Source organism: Misgurnus anguillicaudatus, chromosome 15 (assembly GCF_027580225.2).
Source record: "Misgurnus anguillicaudatus chromosome 15, ASM2758022v2, whole genome shotgun sequence".
NCBI lineage: Eukaryota > Metazoa > Chordata > Actinopteri > Cypriniformes > Cobitidae > Misgurnus > Misgurnus anguillicaudatus.
In genome coordinates, this window is record NC_073351.2 from 18,211,240 (window position 1) to 18,233,620 (window position 22,381).

At 38.1% G+C, this 22,381-nt stretch overlaps 1 protein-coding gene across 2 annotated transcripts in view; it reads left to right on the forward strand.

The window, feature by feature from the left end:
* Positions 1-22,381, forward strand: part of sipa1l3 (signal-induced proliferation-associated 1 like 3) — a 96,946-nt gene that overhangs the window by 51,219 nt on the left and 23,346 nt on the right. For both annotated transcript variants that reach the window (XM_073853519.1, XM_073853520.1), the window contains exons 3-7: positions 6,261-7,816; positions 9,724-9,854; positions 12,873-13,061; positions 13,190-13,364; positions 16,872-16,975. In XM_073853519.1, the coding sequence (XP_073709620.1) occupies positions 6,490-7,816; positions 9,724-9,854; positions 12,873-13,061; positions 13,190-13,364; positions 16,872-16,975 (1,926 nt within the window). In that variant the 5' untranslated portion in view covers positions 6,261-6,489. The remainder of the gene's footprint in view (positions 1-6,260; positions 7,817-9,723; positions 9,855-12,872; positions 13,062-13,189; positions 13,365-16,871; positions 16,976-22,381) is intronic.

The following is a 22,381-nucleotide window of genomic DNA, read 5'->3' on the forward strand; positions in this document are numbered from 1 at the left end:
TGTTGGATAAAGATAAGGGTTAGGCCATTTGGGCCTTGGACTCAGCCTTTCAGAGGCATGTTGTCATGAATGTTGAAACACTTGTAAATAGTAATTATTTGACGTATATTGCGTTATTAAAAATGATTTATTCTACCCGAATGGGTGCAAAGTAGGTATTCATTTTCATTTGAAGTGGTATTAAAAAGGTCTTAAAAAGCCTTGAATTTAGGTTTGACAATCCTGGGGGTACCCTGTTAATATATAAATATATATTTTTTCTTAAAATTATACATGCATGTGTGCATATTTATATATACATAATTATTCTACACAGTTCACACACACATATATGATGTAAACAAAAACTTCTATTCTGCTACAGGTGAATCACGATTAATTGTAATGCATCCCTAGTCTTAAAGGTATAACGCACCAAAAAATAACATTTTTGTCATTACTTATAGTCCTATTTAGACTCTATTGATTTTACATTGTATGGAGAGACAAAGTATCATCTTTTGTGTTTCACAGAAGAAAGTCATACAGGGTTGAAAAGGTATGTGTTCATACAGCATTGCATTAGGAGCGCAAAGGTCACGGTTTCGATGCCCAGAAAATACACATACTGATACAGTGTATCTTGAATCATTGTATGTTTTTTTAGATGAACGCACCTTCCAAGTGCATAAATGTAAAAGTGTATGGCAAAATTTAAATTTTTGCGTGAGATATTTCTTTAAAACTTTAAAACAGCATTTTTGAGCATTATAGACAAGTTGCATTTGAGATATTTTATACAAAACACTGATTTGTCATATGTGTTTTCCAACAGTACTTTTTAGTGTATTTGTCTGCTAAATTTGAACATAGAGTTCATGATTCCAAAAAACCAGTTACGGCGACAGCCATTGCGAAACAATTTTCATTCAGTTTCACAATAAAGGATATTTGTTGGTTGTGTAAGAGAGGTATTTTGAGGAGATGAACGGTGAGATAAGCACGTGCACACACAACGACGCTCGGCACGCAGCTTCGTGTGTTTGTTTCGATACATCACTTGATTGTATGTCTGGTGTGTGTGGGTCGACCTGTTTTTCTTCTGCCTAGTTATGTGGTTGTATGGTGTGTTAAAGGCTCGTCTCTCAGTGACCCGAACAAAGCAAGCTCGTGTGTTCATGCTTTTGTGTTTAGGAGCCCTCAGGACAAGCTGGTGTTTCTGGTTTTGTTGCCCTTGAGCGGAATTCAATTCTTCATATGTGTCTGCGTTTTATCATCTGTGTCTTTCCAGACTAGAATGGAAAGGTATGACAAATCCATCCAACTTGTGTAAATGTCTTTAGGTTATCTTGTAAACAGCTCTCTGGTGTTTACATTGTTTACAAGCTCATATGTGCGTTGAATAAATGGGTCAGAAGTATTACATTCTTGCTTCATCAGATATGGTTGGGATATTCATCATCACCCTGTTAATATTTATTATTGGTCATGTGCTTATTTAAATTACATGACATAATGTTGGTCATTTTACAATTACAGTCCTGAACACCTGTGTAGTAATTGATCTCATGCCAGCCAGATGGCACACATGGGCATTTCCTGGTAACAACTTGGCCTCCTTCACGTGCAAGCGTCTCATAATTTATTCTGTTTAAAGCACCACCACTAAAGTTTAAAGCACTCACACATTGTGCTTACACACCCACTTATCTGTTTTCAGGTTTGCATGTGTTTTCCTGGTTTATTGATTATCTTTCACTCTCACAATGGATTTTTTGCACCTTTGAACTTTGCAGCTTATCTCACTTATTTAAAGGATTATGATCAGATTCAGCACACATGAAGCCAAGGTGAATTCAAAACCCTCTCTGCATCACAAGCTTTACTCTGTCCTTCACGCCCAGTGAAGTAAACCCTATAGGGCAGATCAAACACACTTTCATTATTCTCCTTTCCTATTCTTTCCATTTTAAACATACGCTGACAACTGCTACCACCAAGGGGTTTATGTCTGACACCCTGTAAGCAAAGTGAGATTAAATTAATGGAGGAAGCAAGCTGTACTCTGATTGACAGATCCTGTCCTGACAGTCTTTGACGGGTATATGCTGAGTCATTGGCTGTAGGATGGAGTCGTGTATGTGTGAGAGGACAAGGGAGTGTGATTAAAAGCCCAAGGGCTCACCAACCTCTGTATCTGTCTGATGTGAGGATGAGGTTGTAGGCAACAGTGAGACAAATGCAGGCATGGGACTGTTCATGGCACCGGAATACACATGGGTCATAACTTGTCAACTCAACCAGAGATCCCTGGCTAAAATTTTTGATTTTGACAATTATTTGTTCTGCAGAAAGAAGTACTTAAATGATAAAGAAGGTCAAAATATAAAATTCCATAGATATATATTTACTGAATAATCAAGAAAAATATCGCCTAATATTTTGATGAGTTTGGTTCCAAAACGCAATAAATAAATTTTGACTAATTTCGGTAAAAACTTGTTTTCTATATCAAGAAAGTGACAAGATGAAAACCATTATTTTCTGTTACAAACATTCATAGCATCTTTCGGTTATAATAACATTAAATTTCAAATCCATAATTAGATTTTCAAAGATTTATTATGAAAACTGATTATTTTTCCTGCAAAATGTAATAAATCCATGACGGGTTTTTTCCAAAATGCTATAAATCTATTAAATCAATATATAAATGTGCATTCATCTTTGCCATGTTATATTCATAGTTGACTTGTGGTATACACTGATAAAAAAATAAACATTAAAGGTGCAGTGTGTAAATTTTAGCGGCATCTAGTGGTGAGGTTGCGAGTTGCAACCAACGGCTTAGTCCATGTCTTACCCCTCGCTTTTGAAACACATAAAAAAGCTACGGTAGCCGCCACCGGACAAACATTTCATTGTTGGAGACAACTTAGTAAAAGATATTGTCCTTTAAGGGCTTCTGTAGAAAACTGGCAGCACAAAATGGTGACTTCCATGTAAGAATATGTAGATAAAAAGGTCTCGTTATAAGGTAATAAACACATAACGGTTCATATGTAAGGTCTTTATACACCCCTGATTATATAGTTTTGTATATTATTTTGCATTTCTGTCATAAGATCCTTCTATAAATTACACACTGCACCTTTAATGGCATTAATCAAAACACTTACTTTGTCGTATTAAGAACACTGTCATTGCTGCTGTCATTCTTTGTAAGTCATCGCTGAACTTTTTTCACAGCGATCAGCTGTAAAATGTTTTGGTCCTGCTGGAGTTTCGTTGACTTCGAGTAAAATAATGGAACGTTTTTCAAAAGATCCCCTGGTGTCAATGTGTTAGCATGACAGAAGCTTAATGCTGTCATGTGAGAACAAGCAACAGCCGGCATTTTTGCGCATAAATTATTCGATTTTGATGGCTAATGTTTCTTCACCACCACAGGTTTATCAAGGCCATCAAAGTATTATTTTGTTTTTGTTTGCTGATCACAAAGTACAAAGTAGACGTGGAAAACATTCTGTGTGTATTCAACGTGCTGCCATTGTTGTTTACAGTGTGCTGTGATTTGTTGAGCGGACTTATTGCATTCTGCCGAGAAGGAGGACTGGCATTTATTGCATTTTGGGAATAAAAGGAGAAAAGATAATAACACGGTGGATATTGGATTTTGCGTAAAATTAAGAATTTACTTTTTACTGACCTGATACAATACTGATTTTGGCGGTAACTAATAAAAAAATGGCGTTATCATGTTTTGGAACCAAACTTTTCATTTGGAGCCCAGTTGTATGTGTTTGTGTGGTCTCAGTATGAACTAGCAAAATCTGAGCTAATTACTATGTGAGCAATTAAAAACAGTTTGAAGTCATTGAGATCTGGCACTGGGTGTAGGCAGGATTCCCAGTGAGTGTGTTAGTTTATAAAGCATCTGTGTATTCACACATGATACGTTTCCCCCAGAAACAAACAGTAATTTGCAGATTCACAAACTTGCGATTTTCAAGAGAGGCCTTTTGTTTTTAGGCTGCTGCAGTGAACTTGGCCTTGATTGGCCGAGTGTTGCACCATGGAGTTGGGGGTGAAGCTTTTTTACAGACCCACCTCAAAGTGCTTGTTTAATCACTAAAACAAAAAGGCACCTTGAGTGCAGCTCTATGCTTCACAGTGCATCTGAACTTAATGACTGTTGCCATAGCTGAAAGCAAACCCTATGAATAACTGCATGCACAGTTTGCAATGAAAGACTCAGTGTTTTGTTCAGTTTTTTTGAAGTTGTGTCCTCTAGATCTATTTTATGAATAAAACATTGTTATTTAGATGAATAGGGATTTGAAAACACCATGACATTATTTTGTATTAAGTTGTGAAGCTGTTCATTGTAGTATGGGATGAGATGAAACATTTGTGTGTTTTTGACATTGCCTTTGTGGACGTATAGAAAGAGATCTGTTTTAAATGTAGTCCAGATTTACATTCATGTAGCTCATGATCTGTGTCACAACAATAGTTGCATGCTATCATTCTCTTCTATTTAACGTCTTGGAAATATTTTACATTACTGGAATTATTTAAGTTCTTCCATGTTTTTCCATATTAAGCGCTGTTTGTGTGGCATGCATGTGGAAGTCTGGCATTGGTTCGAACCTATGAACTTTTGCACTGCTAATGCAATGCTCCTCCACAGAGCTATACAGGAGCAGTATTGTGTTGTAAGCTTAGAGACGCTCTAAAAATTAAGAGTAATCGTCAGGGAAAAAATTGCCTACATCTGAACTCAGATCTGTGACATACAGTAAAAGAAAAATATTGTAGGTGGCATTTATTTTAAGGGGGAGTTTTGGGGGGGGGTGAGGTTTCATTCTTAGGCTGGTGCCGCGCTTACTGAACAATGCCATTAAAATTAGCTTTGTTGTTGAAACGAGTGACAGATGTGTTTTAAACAGTAACACACCCTCCTTATCATAGTCATAGAGACAACTTATAAGTGCTTAATTAAATATGTAAATGGATGATGTACACGAAAGTGAGAGAGAGAGAAATATAAGTAGTGTGAAGTTGCACAATGCAGACTGATTCAATCTGACGTTCATAATAATGCAAATTCAAATTCCCACTTGCTTTCCTCCTCGGATTCCTGTCAGATTTCCTTTCTTCAGTCTCCTCTGTTTGCTCCGCCTCTACCTCTGCCGTATATCCTGTCTTTTTGTGTTTGTCTTGTCCTTTGGCTTCCTGTCAGATTCGCTTTGTCTTTTGTTCACGGGACGAAGAAATGTAGAGATGCTGAGACTTGAGGGGATTTCCGTCTCAAAGTTTTAAAGGCTCATTCACAGTCTAGACTGAATTACAGTCCTATACTTTGCCCTTCTCGGCTAATCCTGTAAAACAGTTCACCTGATAATAAACAAACACTCAGCAAATGTTGTTAGTAATCTAGCACAGAGCCCTTGTTATGTAATCTTTTTGTATGCAATTGAATGTGGGTCATTCTTACTAAGTCTCTCAGGTGATTGGATGCTTTGCCCTAATGACCCAACAATATGGAGGTCCCATCTGTTACATCTGTCATGTGACCAGTTTGATGGTTTTCATAGCTTCTAAATTTGTCAGCACATTTTCATACCTCACCTGCACTCCAGTGTTTGCTTAACGCTATGGCATGCCAGTGTAGCAGTGGGTGTGGTTATATGCGGGCGGAGCATAAGCATTGTACCTGTCAGTTAGAGTAACTGTTGGCCGACACTTTTTTTATTGCGTTTTAAGCTTTGGGTGATTGACAAAAATGATATTTGTAGATTACTCACCTTGATATTGTTATAAATGGAGCTCTTATATGCATATATGCTTATGTTCTGTCAGTGTAACTGAGATACAAGTTCTTGCTGCTTTGCAGAAAGGAATGTGTGACTATTACAGAGTAAGTGCCAGGAAAGATACAGAGATTGGCCTGAAATGAGACGAGAAATCCACACCTTTCACCTCAGTTCCCCAGCCTAGTTTTTATGGTCTTTGTATTTCAGCCTTCCACTTTTACGCAGCTTTTCTCTGCAATAAATTGGGAGAATAGATCTGAAATAGAGTAAGGGGTATATTAATAAAATATTGGCAGGGCGCAATATTGCAAATCTTTCCAAGTGCATATCATATAAATCTTACCAATGTGGCCAGCATAAAGCTTCTAATGTTATGCTGTATGTAAAGAGAAAGAAGTATCAGTAGTTTTGTGGTGTCATAATGAAATACCAATTTTTTTTCATTTTCTTGCCTTTTTGCAGGTCTGTGATTTGAGTGGCCTTTAAACTTTGCTGTGATTGGTCCAGAGAATCAGAGAGGGTGTGTCCTTTCTCACCAAGGAAATGACCGTGGGATAAAGAGGAAGCAACAGCAGTCTGGAGCTTGTCCATCCCTCTACCCTCTTACTAAACGGCATCAATCCCTATCCAGGATGCTCTCTCCAGCGCAACCCCTGCTGCCCTCTTTGGTCCTGAGACTACACTGGGCTCCATGAGCATGTACAGAGATACAGGGGTGTGTGCCACCCCTCTCTCCCAACCCCTTCCTCCTCCCCACCTCCGTCTACCCCTCCAAAATGGTCACTCTTCCATGGGTGACCAACCCCCACCACGTATCTCAGTGCCCAAAATGGGGGTTCGAGCTCGGATTGCAGAGTGGCCTCCACGCAGGGCACTGTCCCGGGAATCACTGCTTGAGAACGGCCAGAGCGGTCATCATGAAGACCTCGGTAATGAGGATTGCTTTGCACATGGGGGCGATATAAGGTTCCCCCAGCGAACCACAAGGGACGGTGAGCTCCATCCGTTCGCTCCATTACGACTGCGCTCCAGCAGCGAGATTACACTGAGTGAACAAGATGAGGCAGAAATCGAAGGACGATTATTCCGGGAATATGGGAGTACCTCGTCCATCAACGTGCAGGCGGTGTCTGAACAAAGCTTCTTTGACATGCTCAGCCAGTTTCAACAGGAACGACCAGACCAGCGCAGTACAGCCCCCGAAAAGTTTGGAGAGCTACTTGGTGTGCCAGTTTCTTTTGACAGACATGCCTTCTCAACGACTCCTCGTCCTGATGACCGCCCTGAGAATCGCGTACGCAAAAAGAGTGGAGGCACAGAGTCATCGCTTGGCACCGCCTCCCTATTCCGCAAACGAGGCAAATCCAGTAGAGTTGAAACAGAAACCCCGCGGGGTGATGCAGATGATACACGAGCCCCAGAAACATTGTCTTCCAAACCCTGGCTTTGTGTGCGAAGTTTTGCCCACTATGACGCTCAGAGCATTCTTTTTGACTTGCACGAGGCAGCGGCTTCCCAGAGCTATGCCGCCCAGAGGAGAAACACGGCCACCGGAGCCTCGGCCGCATCATCCGCTGCTTCCTCTGCCGCTGTTTCTTTGGCAGTTTCCAAAGCTCTTGCTCTAGGGGGCGTAGAGCCCAGTTTTTCCAGCACTGATGACCTCAGTGTCAAGGACCTCTCGGAGGGATCAACTCTAGACCTGGATCACTCAGAACAGGGCAGTTTAGTCAACGTTAACCCCAATTCTCAGCACCAGTTGTTGCTGAGCTGCCCGCACTTCCTCAACGAGACTGGAAGCTTTAGGGAGCGCAATGTCAGCTTTCTGAGCTCATGGGCGGAGCGAGGAGAGACTGGCGTGGTAGAGGCCAGACTGCGTCCGCGCTGCAGTAATGCCAGTGTGTCCAAACTGGAGGCGCTGCCAGAAGATCAGGCCACCAGGTTAGAGAGACTGCAGCAGCACTGCATCGAGCACGTTGACCTGGGTGCTAGATATTACCAAGAGCACTTCTTTGGAAAAGGTAGGACATTTATTGTACTTTCAGCTGTATGTGGTTTTGAACTGACTGTCTCACTACCTGTCGAAATTCAATACATTTTCCTTCATTTACCATTCACGCATAGAGTCTTACCGTGGGTTCACACCAGCCGCGTTTGAGGTGTCAAATTCGCGTCTAGTTTGCCGCTTGAACATTTTGAGTTTACTCGCTTTATTCGCGCGTGAAATTCTATTCATTGAGACATTCACACGGAAATTCACATCATGTGAGGGGCTTCTGCTCGCTTTCTGTAATCACGTCACTACTAGAGCATGCTCCTGATTGGTTGACGCAGCGCATTTTTCCGCCAAAATTCAAATTTTTCAACTCGTGCATTTCCCTTGGCAACGCTCAATTTGCGCCATTCACGAATTAAGCGTTTAGCGCGGTAGATGCGATTCCACCTCATTCGCGCCACGAGTCCTCCAGACGCACATCAACGCGTCTTCACATTGACTTTATATTAAAATCACTTGCGCTTGACGACTCTACTGCGGCTGGTGTGAACACAGCATTACACTGTTAACCAATAGGGACACAAACCGAGAGTGAAGCTATGCTTCCAGCACACATCTCACTACATCTGTCTCCCAAATGTTAATCCCACCAAAGGTCTTGCTTTCCAAAATGTCAGTGTTATAAAAAACCACAATGCCTATAAATAGAGAATTTGTCGCCCCATAGCCACTTAGATAAATCTTTGCAGATGCAACCATATCTTAATGCTACTAATTACATGTCTATGTTTGTTATGAGAAGAGTTGGCCAGATAAAGGTTAACATTTCGGAAAGAATCTCATCTAGATGTTTTTGGCAACTTTTTATATTTTGCGTGTATGCCAGAACCCAGATATTGTTAAAGGTGAAGTGTGTATTTCTTTAATAAATTGGTGTCAGACAAACACCAAAAAAGGCAAATATAATTAGGGATGCACCGAATGTATTGCAACCGAAAAAAAAAATGTCTTTCTCAGACATTTTAAATGCTTCCATACTGTAGACGTGTTTGATTCATTCATAAAGCGTGCACGCCTTTGATCACATCATCAAAAAATTTATTGTTCGGTTAAATTTATCTGTCTTTTCACTTAATTCAAACACAGAACGTAATTTTGGTTACAGTACATTTGGTGCATTCCTAAAAATAATGACATTAGTTTAAAACTAACTCCCAAAGACATTCTTCCTTTGGTCAGAAAACAAATAGTCCCGTGGTGTTCCAGCCTTATTCTTGTTTGAGGCAGACTACTAAGCTTGAAAAGTAGTTTAACATTAAGAAAATAAAAGCTTTCACCTTTTGATCTATGCATTCTTAAGAATTTTTCATGGTGGTCTATTTTTTACATTTGAATGTTAAATGTTTAACTTAATGACTAAGAATTTGTCATGAGCAGCCAAGGTATTTTTCCCTGTGGCGCCAAGTACTTCTTATCAGCAATTAATATGTGTCGCTTCATTTTCCAGTGTAGCAACACCTTGTTTGATAAAGTTAACCCTTTGATACAGTGTGCGTGTAAATGAGTTCCAGCTGAACACACACACACACACACACACACACACACACACACACACACACACAAACATAAACCTTGAAGGACAGTGACTTCCTTTATTCTCGAATCATGTTTTTTTCTTGGTGGTGTATTGGATTTGAATGCTTACAGTACCTACAGGAAGTCCCAGAGCTAACCGGGCATTGAGTTATGTCCTTTATCCCACTGTGACCTACTTTAAGCATCAAGTCTTCCCACTGTGTCCTCTTTCAATCTTTTATCATTCATATCATGTTACTCTTCTCTCAATTGTTTTCACCTCATTAATGATTTCCCGTGGTCTCGTTTTTTTCTTGAATGGTATTCATTTGTCTGTTTTCATCGTTGTCTATACAGAGCACTTGAACTACTTTGGTACTGATGAGAAACTGGGGCCCGTGGCTCTGAGCATCCGCAGAGAGAAACTGGACGATACCAAAGACTTGAAAGATCAGTATCAGTACCGCATCATCTTCCGCACCAGTGAGGTATGTACTGTATGAATGAGAAATGTGAGTATATTAAATGAAGTACTTAGCATTTTGCAATATTTAGCACTTGACCCATACAACCTTGTGCTGCTGTTCAGCTCAGTTCAGCCAGTGTTACGTGAATAAAACTGAAAATGTTTGTGGGTTGTGTTTTAACACCATTGAGCAGTTTAGAATTTGGCATTGTAGCGGTTTCATTCTGTATTTTATTTATAAAATTAAATCCAGATGTAATGTTTTACAAAAGCCACTTGCATACTATATAGTGAATTTAACTATCATCACAAGTATACATCATAATAGTGTTTGCATGTCCTCTGCTGTTTTAATGCAGACATATACAACGTGTGTGGCCACCAATGAGAAAATCTACCTCTGTTTAGTATCTGTATATATATATATATATATATATATATATATATATATATATATATATATACTTTCTGCTGTGTGTCTTACCCAAATGGATTGTCAGACACAACACACAAGGCCTTTTAAGCTCTCCTGTTGTTGTGGGATTCAGAGCATCTTGTTTTCTGTCAGCCTTGCGTGAGAATCAACACAGATGGCTGCGTTTTCTTAAAAATGTAACGTTTGTGTCAAGTGTGTGATGCATTGTTTCACGAGAATTTTTTTCCGGTGTAAAATATTTTGGCTATGTTTGTCGCTTTTAAGTTTGTCTTCCCTTTTCAGTTCCTTTTTTATTGAATTAGCTATTTTATTTTGGGTTCTTGGTTTCTTGCAGTTCAGATGCAGCATTAAAGCAGCCTTTATGTGGATGTTAGAAGGAAGAAGGATGTGATGTGTTTGAGTTTTGCACCCATAAAGTGTCTTTTATAGAGGCATTTGCTGTAGGGCTGTGACGATACGTCGCGTTCCCCATTAAAAAGACCTGCCTGAAATCGATTCTGAATCGCATGGCTCCGATTCTGTGTGTCATGCACAGCTTGTGCGTGTACTACAGCTCTGTGATCAGTAGGAAGTCCTTATCTATTTAAAATCACTATGAGTTTGAGTGATATAATGTGCATTTAAAAAAGCAACACTCGTCAAACACAATAATTCAAAATATTTTTATTATCATTAAAATACCTGAAACAATTTGAAGAACAGCGATATAAATATCCCTTTAGACATTTCCTAGAATAGCGTTTGTAATGCTACTTTTCTGTGAAACAAATGGCGTTTTTACACGAGAGCGCCCTCTAGCTTTTGGATGTGGCGGCATTCCACTGTAATTCATTGAAATTCATTCATTGAGAAAACGCGCATTTGCATGATTAATCGTCACAGCCCTAATTTGCTGCATTCTGATTTGCATATCTTAAAATGTAGAAACTATTTCTAATGTTTTAAAAGAAAAAGCATTTAATGCAATGTAAACAAATTCAACATTTCTATTAGCAACTTTTCTTAAATTTGAGCTGTGTAGTTTTTCTCCAGAACTCTATTGGCTGGTTTTAAAGGACAGGGCTTATCCTTGAAATCCTTGAAAGTTTGTGAATCTGTGGGAAAAATTCAAGGCCATGAAAATATACATACATAGATACAGGTCATTGAAAGTGCTTGAATCTATTTTATGCAAGAAGTTTTCTGAAAAAAAAAGTGTAGTGTAGGATAATATCATAAAATTTCTAGACTTTTTAAGCACACGTGCTAAACTGTTCGCTTTAAATGCTTATACATTCTGTATGCGAATGTTGATTCATACCAAAATGCTTTTTTGCATAGTTGTGTTTGACACATGAAAATTCCCTAAGAAGGGAACGAGACGCTGCGTCTACCTTGCCATACTTCCTATGTCCCTGTAACGCCGTCTTTGGCAATATTTCAGATAGCGATATACTTCCTGGCTCCGCGTCACCCTGTCTTTGTCGTTAAGCCTCACCATTGGTTGAATTTTATATACACATTCAGACACACTTACCCATGGAGGCGTCCCCAAAGTGACGCAGCGTGAGTTCCCTCAAAAGGGAACTGTAACAATATATCTTAAAAGGTAACACGATGTAACCTTGGTCTCACTTGAAATGTGTCGCCACATTTAGTCCTTGAATTTGAGGGTATTGGACCTGGAAAGTCATTGAAAGGTCCTTGAATTTGAAGTTAACTAAGGTGTGAGAACCCTGTAAAATGCATGTTTGAGTTGCCTTAATTTAAAAACATATTGTACTGCCACATCTTAACATATATCAGTGCCATTGTGTTTGTTTGTAAAAACTACTTAAATATAACTTAAGCCTAGTCCTGGATTAATCTAAACCCTGTCCGGGAAACCACCCATATGTCGACCATTTAGAAAGTAAAAGTAAATTTTGAGATTTTTTTTCGGAGAAGTACATTTTTGGTTTGCGCAATAAGTTTCGATGGTGACCCTCGTGTTCATTTTGCATTGTAACAGTCTGGATGTGTGTCTGAAGTATTGTGCTATGTTATATTGGTATGACTGCTGCTCGGCTGGCTGGCTGGTGAGATTACATGAAGGACTGAACACATCAGATTTACTTTCTTTGAACAATGCAGAGTCTTCAGTACACACGCACACACACACACACACACACACAGTCTTATAATATGGAAATATTATGACTTGTAGTAATTTACTACACAGCCTAGGACACTAAAATCTAAAGTATTTACAAACTAAAAACAAGGTCAGTATTTCGGACAATGTGTGACTGGCCGTGTGACCAGTCTTATGACATTTTAAGATGTGTGACAGGCAACAAGAAAAGCCATTGAAACATCCACAAATTCCATGCGCTTGGTTTTACATTCATGCAGCTGATGACTGCAGTAGCAGCAGCGTGTGAAAGGTTAACAGCAGTTTAGAGACGCTGCATGCGATGGATCAGTGGAGAAAGGATGCCACACAGTGGGCGCTTCTGCTCACCAGCACCAGTGTGCCTTTTTCAGACATTCTCATGGTCTGTCGCATGTTCTCAAGATATTTGATTAGTCACATGATGATGTCTGATGATGACTCGTGTTCTTCTCTCCACATGGCCACTGCAGCTGGTCACGTTGCGAGGAGCGATCCAGGAAGATGCGGTTCTGTCCACGGCGAAGCATGGAACGGTTCGTGGTCTGCCCCTGAAGGAAGTTCTGGAGTATGTGCTTCCAGAGCTCAGCGTGTCCTGTCTGCGACAGTCCCTCAACACACCCAAGGTCACGGAGCAGCTTCTCAAACTGGATGAGCAGGCGGTGAGTAAAGGATCTGATCTAAGTCAGATATTTGTGGTTTAGAAATAATTAAAGGAGTGAACAAAGCAGTAAAGACTGATTTTGTTTTACATTTTGTGTGTGTGATTTGGTTGTGTCTATATCTACAGCTTTGTCATAAACACAAAGTGGGCATCCTGCTGTGTCGGGCAGGACAGAGCACTGAGGAGGAGATGTACAACAATGAAGAAGCAACACCAGCCTTTACTGCCTTCATGGAGCTGCTGGGAGAAACCGTGTGTCTGAAGGGATTTAGCAAATATGCTGCCCAGCTAGATACCAAAAGTGAGCATTTCTCTTTCTCTTAGACTGTGCTAGTTTACACAATATATTTGTGTTTACTGTGTATAATAATTATGTTTATATAAATACACACACATAAATGTATAATTTTAAGAAAAAAATATATTTATATAATAAAAATTTATAGATTATATATAAATATAAACATGTATATACACATGCAAATGTTTCTTAATTATATACATGCGTGCGTGTGTGTGTATTTATACATAATTATTATACACAGTACACCCACATATATTATGTAAACAAAAACTTTTATTCTGCAAACGATTAGTCGCGACTAATCATGAGGCAGCACTAGACTGTGCGTTAACTAGAAAAAATGATAAATCACATCTTCGCCACCCTAACCACGACTACCAAAGCAATAGCACATATAAAAAATTACTTACGCTTACGTCTCCTTCAGTTAAAATGAATGCTTAGTGCGTCGATTTGATATTAGCAATCGCAATGTAGACGCAATGTTTGGAATGACTTATCACGAGAGGAAAACTATGTTTATGTCGCATTAAATAAATTTGCAATGGAAACGCAACTATAAATTTGTCTCTATATGGTTTGATTTCTTGATTCACTTACATTTTTAAGTTTAATCAATTTGAAATTACAATTCATTTCAACTTTCTTAACAAGTGGGGAGTAACTTTACATAACTTATATAATTTTTTAGCAACTCCTTACTAGTCAAGAAATTTTAACTGAATTGTACATTAAAGTTGAATTAAAAATTCAAATGCAACAAGGAATTTAAATACGATAGAGACAAATTTATAGTTGCGTTTCCGTTTGCAAATTTGCGCAAAACTTTAGCGTTGATTTCTAAAGGTTGACAAAAGACCATTGCGAGAGGACAGCGTTTCCATTAATCGATTATATGTGATTTGAATATAGTCTTTCCTCTCGTGATAAGTCAATTCAATTCAATTTTATTTATATAGCACTTTTCACAATTGGTAATTGTTTCAAAGCAGCTTTACATTAATAGAAGCAAGAAAAAACACAGAAAAATCGACAGATAGCACAACATAATACAGATAGCATAAGCAGCAGAATTTGCTGCAGCTGTGAATCAACATTAGAAGCGAGCTTATTACCAATGTAACATACATAAGAGGGTGCTAAGTTAAGCCAATGAAGGTTGACTCCCCGGAGAAAAAAACTGACTTTTTTTAGCCGGGAGAAAAAAAGTCCTAGGAGGAAAAAACCCTTGGGAGATACACACTATATATATATATATATATATATATATATATATATATATATATATATATATATGAAGAGTTTGGTTCCAAAACGCAATAAATCCATTTTGACAAATTTTGGTAAAAACGTGTTTTCTATACCAAGAAAGTGACAAGATGAAAACAACTATTTTCTGTTACAAACTTTCACACAGCATCTTTAGGTTATAAAAACATAAAAAATTCAAATCCATAAGTTGATTTTCAAAGATTTATTATAAAAACGGATTATTTTTTCCACAAAATGCAATAAATCCATGACAAGTTTTTATTCAAAATGCTATAAATCTATTGAATCAATAGCCTATATGAATGTGCATTCATCTTTGCCATGTTATATTCATTTAGTTGACTAGTTGTACACACTAATTAAAAATATAAACATTAATGTTATTAATCAAAACACTTACTTTGTCATATTAAGAACCCTGTCATTGCGGTTACTTGACGTCTTCGCTTAACGTCTTTCACAGCGATCGACTGTAAAATGTTTTTGGTCCTGCTCGAGTTTCGTTGACTTTGAGTAAAATTATGGAAAGTTTTTCATAAGATCCTCTGGGGTCAGTGTGTTAGCATGAGAAGCTTGATGCTGTCGGGAGAACAAGCACCCGTCTCCCGAGTGCCTCTCAGGGAAATTGTTAGATGCTGATGGCTTACGTTTCTTTCCCATCACAGAAAACCATCACAGGTTTAGCGATGCAATTAAAGTATTATTTTGTTTTGTTTGTTGATCACGTAGTACAAAGTAGATGAGGAAAACCAGGACTCCGTGTACTACGCGCGTCCGCCATTGTTTGTTTACATTGCGTGAACGGTGGGCTGTAATATCAGAAATGGAGTTATTGCGTTCTGTAAAAAAGTGGGAGTGGCGTTTGTCGCATTTTGGGAAAAAAGGGAGAAAAGATGACAGAATAACACGGCGGATATTGGATTTTGCGTAAAATTAAGAATTTACTTTTAACTACTGACCTGATATAATACTGATTTTGGCAGTAACTCATTTTTTTCAAAAATGGCGTTTATTGCGTTTTGGAACCAAACTCTTCATATATATATATATATATACACACTGTATATATGTAAACTAATAAGGAGATTAAACGGGTTCTGCCAGTGGTCGTTGGTCAGACATTCCAAACACTGCGTCTACATTGTGTTTACTAATATCAAATCGACCGCACTAGGCATTCATTTTAACCAAAGAAGACGTAAGCATATTATCCAAACATTAATGCCAAGGAAAGCCCCTTATAATAGAAGCGGCAATGTATAGGTGTTTCTTGGAGGTAATGGTACATAATTTTTAAAAATAACGGAAAATTCTTCATAAGAAATAAATAAATAAGTAGCCAATCCTACTAAGGTCATATAAGTACAGGACAACATGTCTGTAGTGGCTGCAAAAAAATCAATTTCTTAAAGATCCTTAAGAATATCACAAATTGCCTAAAAAATTTTTTTGGGAAATAAACATGTTTCCATTGGCCGTATTTTTCCATTTGCACTGTAAATTTGCGCAATTAAAAGGGTAATGGAAACGCAGCTTATGACTGTTGCATCATGCACAATTTTTACTTGAAATGAAGACAGAAACATTAATTTATACTCAGCTTGTGCCTTGTTAGGAGGACAGGGTGTTAAACATGCACTCGCAACTTGGTTAAGGGAACTGTGTGTAACCTCTGCACCACTTCCAGTGTGTGCATGTTTAACAGCACCTTTCAAAGATAACATCTTTGTGCGCCTTTTGACAAGGCACAACACAGATGCACTCACAAATGCCTCTGGTCATAGGCTAGTGAATGAATGAATGACTGCAATAGTTATAGCTACAATGGAATACAAAACTGCTAGTATATTCGCTCTCCATATCTTTAATTTCAAAGAAACATCTTGATAAATAATTAAAGATGTAATCTGTTTGTTATTAAATTGTAGAGTGGGGTCTGAATGTCTATGAACACATTTTGCATAATTGTAATTTTATTGTACTTTTCAATACAGCTAGTAAATTGAATGAAGGTTGAAAGGAAAAATTAACATGAATTTCTAGCATTTGGCATGTATGTCTTTTGCTGACATGCACTTTATATTTGCTTAGTAAACAAAACAAAAAACATAGTACAGAACCTTAAATATTATCTCATTTTTTTATCATAATGTGGCTTTACATTTTTTTAGACAAACTGGTTTTCAATGCGTGTTGTTTTCCTAACTGTTAATGTGTGTGTGTGTTTAACAGCGGACTCAACTGGAACACACTCTCTATATACCACCTATCAAGACTACGAGATCATGTTTCACGTGTCCACCATGCTTCCATACATGCCCAATAATCCTCAACAGGTGAGAGACGCATTCATCCGTGCATGTTATTACATCAAAGAGTCTTTACAGAGCCTGTTTTTAAGAGGCATGACCGAACTTATCCTAAGAAATCCCACCCCCTCTTCACCCACCTGCAAATACTCCTAGAACGCCGTGCACATTGTTCACATGCTCCTCATTTTCTTAGCTTTGCTCATATTCGCCAGTCTGTTTGTGGTGGGCGCATTGGGCAGACTCAGTTTGCAAAGAAACATCTGGAGAAGTAGTAGTTTATGATGTGCAGTTGTAAATGTAATGCTTTTTTGTGGATCACGAGCGGTCGCAGCCTCTGGATGTCCACTCCATGAATCTTTATTTTGGTTGTGTTGGGCTGAAGGGATCGGTTTCGCCCTTTCTCTTTATGTTTGTTTTTGTCAGGTTCCTCTTTTTCTCCTGCTTTTTAAAATATACTTTGATGTATGAATCAGAGCAGGGTGTGGTTCCCTGCCGGTGTTTCCATATTGTTGATTACCATTCATTTCCAGTATTCTGGCATTGTCTGCCTTCAGGTAGTGTTTGTTTTTCGTGTACATGCATGTGCGTCAAAGTGTTTTACCTTGGAAATGTTTAATTAATATGTGTGTAAAGAATTTTTAGTGGAAAATGATGTAGGACAAAATTTGGATGATTCATGGGGATTTCTTTTATCATAATAAATGTTTCTTTGGAATTGGAGGTAAAGAATATTAGGTTATAAAATGTGACTCAGTATGTAAAAAAAACCAATAAGTCACATAATGTACATTTACTTAATTTGCATAATGTAAGAACGTTATTTGAAAATATAACCTAGATGTATTAAAGGCAGGGTATCTGATTTTGAAAAAATGCTAACGGTAGCCTACTAGCATTGAAATCACGATCCCACCCTCCATTTAAATTGCCCTCCAAAGCCACGCCTCCTCCAAAACACATGAACACGCACAGACATCCACATCTCATGTCTCATTTACCATTCAGAAAACTTTGCAGTACAAAGTGAATAACATTACAAAAATAATGAACATAAACAACTGTTTTAAATCAGATTTATTTAAAGGAATATTCCGTTTTCTTAAAAGAAAAATCCAGATAATTTACTCACCACCATGTCATCCAAAATGTTGATGTCTTTTTTTTGTTCAGTCGAGAAGAAATTGTGTTTTTTGGGGAAAACATTGCAGGATTTTTCTCATTTTAATGGACTTTAATAGAGCCCAGCATTTAACACTTAACTCATCACTTAACAGTTTTTTTCAACGGAGTTTCAAATCACTATAAATGATCCCAAACGAGGCATAAGGGTCTTATCTAGCAAAACGATTGTCATTTTTGACAAGAAAAAACAAAAAATATGCTCTTTTAAACCACAACTTTTCGTCTAGGTCCAGTCCAGCGCGACCTAACGTAAATGCGTAGTGACGTAGGGAGGTCACGTGTTACATATATAAAACGCAAATTTGCGGACCATTGTAAACAATAAACTGACACAAAGACATTAATTAGTATCAGTTGACATACAACAACGTAGGAACAGTCCTCTTGCAACACACTTGTAAACACTGGTGCGGAGTTTCGCGTTCGTCCTTTGTGACCTCTTGACGTCATGACATATTGCGTGGGGTCACGCTGGCGCATCACGACCGGATTTAGACGAGAAGTTGTGGTTTAAAAGTGGATATTTTTCGCCAAAAATGACAAACGTTTCGCTAGATAAGACCCTTATGCCTCGTTTGGGATCGTTGAAAAAAAAACTGTTAAGTGTTAAGTATTAAATGTTGGGCTCTATTAAAGTCCATTAAAATGAGAAAAATCCGGCAATGTTTTCCTCAAAAAACATAATTTCTTCTCGACTGAACAAAGAAAGACATCAACATTTTGGATGACATGGTGGTGAGTAAATTATCTGGATTTTTCTTTTAAAAGTTTTGTAAAAGCTTATGCCAGCGTAATGTGCAAAATTATGGCTATAAATTATTCATTCGTAGGTTTAATAGTGCAAACACTGACTCAAAATGTCGCTCTGTTTGACTCTACCAATTATGTAGCAATAAGCAAAAAGAAAGTGTTTAAAGCCTGGTATACACTGCACAATTTTTGGCTGTCCCAGACGTAATATTGCCATCGTGAAACAATCGTCCCTTCATCGGTGGTCCTATGTCATACAGTGAGACAGGTTCAAAGACTGCAGTTTTCCTGGTCCAAAGATAACCTACGATAGTTTTCTGACAGTGTAAAAAATTCAGCATGAGCAATGTACAGAGTGTTTGAAGCTAAGGGCTTAACTAACTAATGCACAGTGTTTATGCTGATGACGTTCAATAACGTGTGACGCAGCCGCCGAAGCCTTTCGAGTTAACCTTGTACAGTCTACATGCTTGTCGTACCCAAATTTAAATGATCCATGTCACACATTGTGATAAGGGAATGATCTTATAGGAGTTTCGTGTATTCCAGGCTTAAGAAACTTGACAAAAATATTTTTTACTATTTCATTTGGTGGACCAGAAATGAAACTGCAGGTTAAAGCAAATGAATTTGCATCCTTCTAAAACAGCCTGAAGGGGGCAGTGTACATCTGTCAGATAATACTCTTGTCTTTTTAACCCTCAAACGCTCCTCGTTTTCTGTTTACACTTCTGGCCCTTGGGGTCTATATGACCCCAAAATTGAAAGTGTAATTGTAAGAAAAATATACATTTTCAATAATACAAATAATATATCATTTTTTTTGTTTACTTCTCATCTATACAATAAAGCTGTGTTTTGAGAGATTTAAAGTAGTTTTGTATCTGTTTACCACTAAAATCCTCAACTACACAATTGGCTTTCCTGAAAAATATCAAATTTTTACGAAAATTCACATAAATTATTATCTAAATTTGATTTAAATTGTTTTTAGATATTAATATAGGTGTGAGGTGTTGAATTCAGGCATCGGTTTTTAGAAAAAAACAAAAGAGAATTACAGTGTAGGAATTAAATCATTTAGACCGGCAGATTCCCATAGAGACCCATTCATTTTCCTGGATATGGACAACTGCTCAAAGCATTACTTTTGAGATACATTTTGTTAATTTATGTTTATATAAACATTAGAAAGGATATTAAAAATAAATATCATGTCAAATAGTAATTTTTATAGCTTTTGATGCATTTTGAAATGTCTGTTTTTACAAAATGCCATATAAATTTGACTGAGTGTAAGTGTGTGTGTGTGTGTGTGTGTGTGTATGTGTGCACACACGCACGCATGTGTGTGTGTGTGTGTGTGTGTGTGTGTGTGTGTGTGTGAGAGAGAGAGAGGGAGAGAGAGAGCCAGCATGTGTGCTTGAGAGAATGTGTGTGAGAGGCAGAGGGAGAGAGCATGTGAGTGTGTCTGTGTTTGTGTGTGTGTGTGTGTGTGTGTGTGTGTGTGTGTGTGTGTGTGTGTGTGTGTGTGTGTGTGTGTGTGTGTGTTTGTATGTGTGTGAGAGAGAGTGTACATGTGCGTGCATTAGATTACACCCCTTTGTATCTTTTTTCTACATTTGTGACTGATTTTATTTGCCAAATTTTATAAAATGCTCTCTGTGGTAGTCATGCGTGTGTGCGTTTGTCTGCGTGTGTTTGTATGTGTTTGTGTGTGCGTGTGTGGGTTTGTATGTGTGTGTGTGTGCGCGCGCGTGCGTGTGTGTGTGTGCGCGCGCGTGCGTGTGTGTGTGAGAGAGAGAGAGAGTGTGTGTGTGAGAGAGTGTGCATGAGAAGGAGAGAGAAAGAGCACGTGTGTGTGTGTGTGTGTGTGTGTGCGCGTGCGTGTTTGTGAGTGTACATGTGTGTGCATTATGTCACACCCCTTTATGTGTTATTTTCTGCATTTGTGACTGCTTTTATTTGCCAAATTCCACACAAATGCTCTCTGTGGCAGTCATACCTGTGTGTGTTTGTGTGTGTGTGTATTTGTGTGTGTTTGTGTGAGCATGTGTTTTTGCATTGCATTTGTGCACAAGTACCAGGCCTTCATTTCTGTGTCAAAATTTTCAGATTTATGTTGGATTTATTGATATTTATTTTTTGACAAATGGAAAAAAAGTAACATTTTTTGCATTTCCCATTCACTTTCAATTGGGGTCATATTGACCCCAAGGGACAGATTGATAAAACAATTTTTTACATACCTTTAGAACAACCGAATCAAGCCCAGTTTTTTCGTGCATGTAAAGATAGATTATTAAGTCACAAAGTTTTACATCTCTGAGATGAAGGGAACCTTTTTTGTTAACCAATGAAATGTCGTTTGGGGTCATATTGACCCCAAGGACCGATTGAGGGTTAATGGCACATATAGTGACACATACTCATGCGAGTGTGTTGTAGTGATTAAGGAGCAATACAAAAGGATGTCAGGGTTGTCGAATGATCTCAGGGTACAGGAGTGTCCCCCTCAGGACTTATTTATAAGTGGGGAGTCTTGTTAACATGCAATGAAGCTCAGTGTTTCCATGGTTTTACTTTTGTGTGTACTTGAATTATATAATGCATGCGCTTACACTTGTGTGAACGGGTAGGCAGCACAGATACTTATAATTTTAAGAGTAATAATAGCTGTGGCTTTATGCAGAAAGTAAAGTAATTATTGGGTTACTGCTTTACTTTTTATAGATAAGAGTTACGACAGACTGAATTGTACGCTACTTTTATTTGTAATTTAATGTGATTTGCATTTACATCCAAACTGTTTTTAAGATACATGCAACAGAACTCCAATCCCAAAGCAGATTTGTCATCTGTCAGATTTGTTCTGTAGTAGTTTGCACCAGTGTTTCACATTGCTTTATAAAAGGCTTTCTGTAAAAGAGCTTCTTGATAAGATATATATTTTTTTAATTTCTACTTAGTTCAATACGTACTTTGCAGCAAAAGAAAGCTTGCTTCTGTTTGAAAGTCTGCTTCTGTTACACACAAAAATTTTTCTGCACAACACTGGTGTGATCAGGTGGGCATGAATGCTGTAACCTGTTATTAGAAGCATTAAAATAAATACATTTATTCATGTTGGTCATTCAAAAACAAATGTCTGCAATGATGTCAATGTCATATTTGCATCATGATGGGATGGAAAAATGTCAGGACAAGCCTACTCATTTGACGTACTGCCTTTTGCATACTGTGTTTTGAGGGAAGCATGTGAATTCTCACACAGTGTGTGTTGATTTTTCTGCATTGGCAGAAGAAGTCATGATGCATATTGAGTGTCATGACAACGGCAGGATTTCTGTGATTCTGTGTTTGCACAAGAAGACACATAATAACATTATTCATTTGATGCTTTGCAAGCACTGGTAATTCCCTCAGGAAATGCAAACCTAGACTTAAGGTCTCTTTTTACAACTTAAGTACATTATATTGCTTTATTACTGGCTGTCA